Consider the following 6,598-nt stretch of genomic DNA (forward strand, 5'->3'; position numbering starts at 1 on the left):
GGAGGTTGAACATTGCATGTCCATTGAAGCACCTCCTCCCATCATCAAGATATAAGAGCTCTGTAGGCCAGCGCACCTACTTTTTGAACATTTGGTTAACAGACAAGAGATCCTCACTCCATGAACAGACATGACTTATGAGAAGTAAACATTCCCAAAACGTTTTTGGGAACTAGTATACATGTAGTCTGCGTTAGGTACTCGAGATGCATGCATAGAGGTTTCTTTTGGTGTTTCTTTTTTTCATTTTATCTTGGGTCATCGTTTAGATACCCAGACCATTTCAATGATGACTTTTGCCATGTTGCGGCCGATGGCGACTCATCTGATCTACCCGGACCTAAGTATGATGTCCGAGGATGAGGAGAACCGCAGCGAGAGCGACGGCAGCTCGGATCAAAGCTATAGGTGCTGCCCATCCTCTGACAAACGCCGAAGGCTGTCCCGAAAATCGGGTAGTAATGGTGTTGTTATTGTGAAGCCGAGGAACGCAGCGAATGCCAGGGAGCGAGACCGAACCCAAAGCGTCAACTCTGCCTTTACTGCGCTTCGGACTCTAATACCCACGGACCCAGTGGACAGAAAACTCTCCAAGATAGAGACCCTTCGCCTGGCATCCAGCTACATTTCTCATCTAGCCAACGTGCTGCTGGTCGAAGATGGCAATGGGGATGGACAACCCTGTCTTGCCGCGGTGTACGCGCAAGGAGAGAGTGGGAAGCAGAGTGGAAAGCAGCCGCGCACCATCTGTACCTTCTGTTTGAGCAACCAAAGAAAAGGGGTACTTTTATGTTTTTACTTCAACGTAATAATCAAAATGAACGAAAACATAGTTATGGTTAGCGCGCAAAATCAGTAGGCCTATAGTTGGACCTCTTGTTTTATGGACAAAAACGTCAATCGCATGAAGGATGATACGGTATTTTCGTTGTCATTTAGAACAACTATCTTGATAATTCCAAGTCACAGTGGAGACATTTTAATTTTACATTTGGATTGCTCTATTCTGCCTTGAAATCTGCGCGTAACCCCAACTTTTACGCATGACTATGTTTTACTGTCGATGTTTTGATTTGCCGATGCTTTTTAGCCTCTTATGTATCCCACGCCGCATTAGCAGTGCACTTTTATAGGCCAACGCATTATACAGTCAGATAATTACATCTTATCTTGACAGCTTATAAGTTATTGCAATATTGGATTCTTTGGCAAGATGTGTTAACGCCGACAGCTTGGTTATTGTTTTGCCACCCTTATTAAAGGCTTCAATAATGATTGAAGAAAATTGACTCATTTTAGTGGGCGATTACTAATAATACTAAACATAATATAGAAATAATAATATATAACAAGCCTATGGAAAATACGAACATGTAGGTTTAGCATTTCAAAGAGTTTGAATGGGCCTATATGCATTGTCAACGATTTAAACCTTTTACGAACATGCAAGTCACATTCAATCATATATTACTATCATCATCATCATCATCATCATCATCATCATTATCATCATCATCTGCACTACCACCACCACCACCACCACCATCATTACCATTAACACCACTAGGCTCAGCATTTGACGTGTTGTTGCATGCTTTCTTGTCTGTGATATCGTTTGAATGAAGACGTTTTTGTCTCATCCGTTGTCCCTAATATCGGCTTTCTTTTTTTCAGATAAAGGATGGCAAAGACTGTCTAAAAATGCGAGGCGTTAGTTCACTGAGAATGAGCCGTTATTAAAGAAGACTTTAATAACAGCAGCCACAACTCCTCATTTACAACTCAGGGAACATTCAAAGCAGGCCTAAAACAACCACACACATGCTGGAGAAGAGGATGGATCGAGAGACTATTTATACTTGAGAAATCGCCAAAGAAAGGTGCAGGACAACACAAGGCCCATGAGACGCCTTTCAAAAATGCAGTGCATTTAAAATAATTATTAGATTTTTTTTCTATATTTGTGTCAACACAGTACTTGTATTCCATATTGAAATAAAATCTATATTTTTTATTGAAATGACATTTCCCCGACTTGTGGGTAATTTTCTTGAACAGTACGTGAGTAGTGGCGTTTGCCTCTTCTTTAGAATATCTGTTTTACGTCAAATACTGTATGTCTCATGTTGATGTGATTTATTTTATAGTGACCAAATATAGATTAAAAGACACTCGTTATATGACAGACAGCATCTATTCAATTTGATTCCTTGTCTGGCCCGGGGCACAAATGTGAAAAACAGGAACATGTGGAGACCAAGATTGGCGGACTAAAAGATTTGCAGATTTCTATGTTTTTTTTCCCCTTTCTCTGTTGCTAAGGATTTACTTGTGCTAGCCTCTGACATAATGGTGTCATGAGAAAGGGACATTGCCTAGTATGAATCATTTCATTTAATCAAAAAATCTAACCCTTTTTGGGGGTGTAAATACCTATCACCTGTGTGTGTTATAAGATGTATCTTGATGATTTTAAATATCCTCAACAACATGGGTCTCTCTTGGAGCCATCGTCATCAACAAGGCCTGCCATTATTATTTTTTGTGAGCAGCCTACTGTACCTCAGACACGGGGACAGTCTACATCAATGAAAAAAAACAACTGTGACCCACAAGTAATGATTCAGAGATGTTAGATACTGTAGGCTAGTGTTTTCTCTTTCTAAGTACCCTTATAAGTAAGTATGTGTTTTGATGCACTGATCCTTATACGTTATTGAAATGTACCCTTGAAATGTCTCTTAGAATCAAACTTGTTTTAAGTCTGATTCCATGGCGAAGAGTGGGTTTCTTGTGTCATTGACTGGTGTGCTTTTGCAAATCTCACGGTTGCCGTTTTTGAAGTCTGGTATCGATTAGTCACGGCAAATAGTAGCCCGCACTCTGCTCCGAGCCCCCAGCACAGCTGTTGGGATGTCAACAGTATAAATCACTGGTGTGGGCCCAGCGGAGGAGGAAGGAGGGTGAGAAGTTGGAGGTCCTGGTGGAGTGGAGCAGAGGGAAAGTGGCTAAAGAAGTGAAATGAGACCCTGTTGACATCCAGCCCAAAGTCCTATTTCAGCCATGCTGATAAAATATTGTTTTTTATATGGAAAGGTGGAAGGAATCCTTTCCTTGATATCAGGGAAATTATGCAATATTCTTGTTTGCATAAACTTGTTTCGTGAGTTGGCATGACAAGTTTGATTGATTGATTGACTTTATTTCAGATACAAATAAACATACTGTACATCAAAGATGCAATTGATCCCAGAGAATAGCACATGAAAGCATTATTGAAGAAAATATATTTCCTGTGATTCTCAGTCTGAAGCTTTTCTGTCAGGAAGACATTTCACAATTTGGTTGAATAAAACATATTCAGAAATCAAATAGTTAAGGAAAGAATGCCCAAAAGTTTGGATTTTAAGTCAAACAATTACGATGAGGTTAAAGTAGAAATTGTATTTGATGGTATTTGTGTACATATTGGTTTCACCATTCAAAACATTACAACACTTTTTATGTATAGTCCTCCTATTTCAGGGTACCCAAAAGTGATGGGACAGATTTATCAAATGTCCTAATTAAGCATTCATGTCTAGTATTTGACTGACCATCCTTTGCATTGAAGTCTGCGACCCATTGAACCAGACGCTGGGTATCTTCTCTGGTGATGCTCTGCCAGGCCTGTACTGCAGCCATCTTCAGTTGTTGTTTGTTTTGAGGAGATCTAACTCAAGGTCTCCTCTTCAGCAAATTAAATGCATGTTCAATAGGATTTAAATCTGGAAATTGACTTGGCCAGTCAACAACTTTCCATTTTTTGGCCCTGAAAAACTCCCTAGTTGCTACAGTATGGCAGTAGGTTTTCAGTTATTGTCCTGCTGTATGATGAGACGCAGTCCTATAAGTTTGGAGGCATTTGCTTGTACTTGGGCTGACATGTTCTGTACACTTCAGAATTCATCCTGTTGCTACCATCAGCAGTGGAAGCCATACATGCCCAAGCCATAACACCCCCTCCACGATATTTCACAGATGAGGTGGTACAGTATGTATTTTCTTACTCTTGCCATCACTTTGGTACATGTTAATCTTTGTCTCATCTGTCAGAACGTTATTTTTAGCAAACCACAACCTGGCCATCCTGTTTTTGTGGATAATTAGTGGTTGCATCTTGCAGTGTAGTCTCTGTAGTTGTGCTGTTGAAGTCCTCTGCAGATGGTAGTCTCTGACACATTCAGGCCGACCTCCTTGGGAGTGTTCCTGATCTGTGGGACAGTTCTTTTGGGGTTTTTCTTAATAATGGTGAGCATTCTTCGGTCATCTTCTGTCAAAATCTTCCTTGGCCTACCAGGCTATTTGCTATTTCTGAGCTCACCAGTGCTTTTTTCCTTTTAATGATGTTCCAAACTGTTGATTATGGTATGTTTAAGCTTCCCTGACTTCCATTGATGTCTCTTTGGTCCTCACATTCACAGACACCAATAGCAGACCAATAGCAAACACAAAGCCTAGAATCAATACTAGACATTGAGAGCTCACTTATGACTGCAGAAATGGTGTGACAGAACACACCTGACAATTGATCTAAACCGTCTAGATTTTGGTAGGTTTAAGATTTTGGCTATATTTCTGCTATTTTTTCTGCTACTTTTTGCAATTTGTGATCAGATTTGTTGTATGGCTCTGAGTAATGTAAGTTCTATGGTTTCTACATTAGGCCTATGTAGACTTTCTATACGGCAGCTATGCACCAGAAAGCTCACCACACATCAGCTGTTAGTGGTGACGTGAAGAAAGAATCATGCCAATTAGGAAACATTTGTTATACAGTGCATTCGGAAAGTATTCAGACCCCTTCACTTTTTCCACATTTTGTTATGTTACAGCCTTATTCTAAAATGGAATCAATTAATTTTTTTCCTCATCAATCTACACACAATACCCCATAATGACAAAGTGAAAACTGGTTTTTAGAAATGTTTGCTAATTTATTAAAAATAAAAAACTGGTAATTACATATCACATTTACATAAGTATTCAGACCCTTTACTCAGTACTTTGTTGAAGCACCTTTGGCAGCGATTACAGCCTCAAGTCTTCTTGGGTATGACACTACAAGCTTTTTGGGGAGTTTCTCCCATTCTTCTCTGCAGATCCTCTCAAGCTCTGTCATGTTGGATGGGGAGCGTCGGTGCACAGCTATTTTCTGTATATAACAAATATCCATAGTAGTAGGTAGGCCTGAACTATGGAATCCATCCATTTTAAATATTTCATAGTGAGTCAAGACTTGTGCTTTACTGTGTCTGTGAGTTGCTTAGCTACAGTATGACCATCTCTGTGGCTTTCCTTCTCTCCCCTTCCAATGGCCACATTTGTGATCGGTCTAGCAGGCAGAAAGTAGAGCTGACACACAGACACACAAGCTTAGTGCTCACACTGTCTCCTGCCTGGGATCACTTTGAATCAGAGCACAGACTGAGTCCTCCTGAATGGCAGAGGAAGGCTCCCTGGTGATAGGGGTAGGCTATATGGAAAGTTCATTTCCAGACAGTAAACGAAACAGGCTGGGGGTCCATGCCCCCTCCCCCCCCCGGTCCCACAACCTCCTCACTCTCCTCCCTCCACCCCCCACCCACCTGCCCTGTCAGGCGCAGCCTAATTAGAATTGCTGTGCTCAGCCCCTCATGCTCCGAGTCCAGGCCTCCTCCAAATGGCTCCCAGAGGCTCCCCCAGGCAGGAAGATGTCACCGAGGCACAGGAAGGAAAAACACGCACAGCCGACCTCTCAGAGGTACTCTCTGTGCGGCAGGCTTTGGGTCAGCGCCAGTTTTGACATCATCCGGCGTTGGGACCCAGATGTACTGCTCCCTGTGGTAATGCCTGAGTCAGTGAGTAAATGAAAAAAAAGTGTGTTTTCAAACAACAAATTCAGGAGGTTTTTCCAAGATGACAGGGAGAGATTGATGGAGGAAGAGGAGAAAAGCAAAGGAAGCAGAATAAAAGCCACTGTGGATGTGTTTAATATGTCATACCGGCATCCACCTTGGGGAACATTGTTTTTACATACCTTATTTTTGTGTGTTTTTTTTCTCTCTCTCTGAAGCTAGCGTCTCCCTATTGCCCAAAACGGTTTCCTGCAGGAAGACTTTCAGCAGAGGTGTAATGAAGCTAGAAGAGCACTTCCACCTCCTCTCACTCTGACACCTACAATGAAAAATGGCCTGTGTGTGTGTTCTATTGTTTGTGAAAGAGGATAGTCGAAAAGCAAACCAGTCACTTTTGTCTTTTTTTCCAGAGGTTTTTCCGAGATGGAACATGTCTAACTTCCCCATGGGCATTTATTGTGCAACAGTATTGTTTAGCAACAGTGTTGTTTTTTTTAACATCATAATGCCAATGCTGGAGCTCTGTAGCTCTTGCAATGATGGATTGACATTGTTGCTATATGATTGCAGATGGGTTGAATGTGACCGTTTTCATGTCAGAAAAAAAATAAAATCAACATTGTGAAAAGGTTGTCCATGTGTTGAAACTGAATGTTGACGGTCAACCTCAGACCATCTCATGGTTGAAAATAATAGTTTTTTATAATAGTTTTTAATACAAC

General features: G+C 41.1%; 1 protein-coding gene across 1 annotated transcript; it reads left to right on the forward strand.

Annotated features, from left to right (window-relative positions):
- Window positions 1–231: 231 nt before the first annotated feature.
- tcf15 (transcription factor 15) lies at window positions 232–1,813 on the forward strand. The gene is made up of 2 exons (XM_083674534.1): window positions 232–781; window positions 1,675–1,813. The coding sequence occupies exons 1-2, from the start codon at window positions 287–289 to the stop codon at window positions 1,738–1,740; spliced, it is 561 nt and encodes a 186-aa protein (XP_083530660.1). The 5' UTR covers window positions 232–286; the 3' UTR covers window positions 1,741–1,813.
- Window positions 1,814–6,598: the final 4,785 nt, after the last annotated feature.

The sequence above is a fragment of the Argentina silus genome (assembly GCF_951799395.1).
Source record: "Argentina silus genome assembly, chromosome: 8".
NCBI classification, from domain to species: Eukaryota; Metazoa; Chordata; class Actinopteri; order Argentiniformes; family Argentinidae; genus Argentina; species Argentina silus.

Excerpts from the sequence above, each read along its gene's own strand:
- tcf15 (XM_083674534.1), top strand. The coding sequence starts at position 287 with ATGATGACTTTTGCCATGTTGCGGCCGATGGCGACTCATCTGATCTAC. Across the intron at positions 782-1,674 it reads TGAGCAACCAAAGAAAAGGG|ATAAAGGATGGCAAAGACTG; the intron begins GTACTTTTATGT and ends TCTTTTTTTCAG.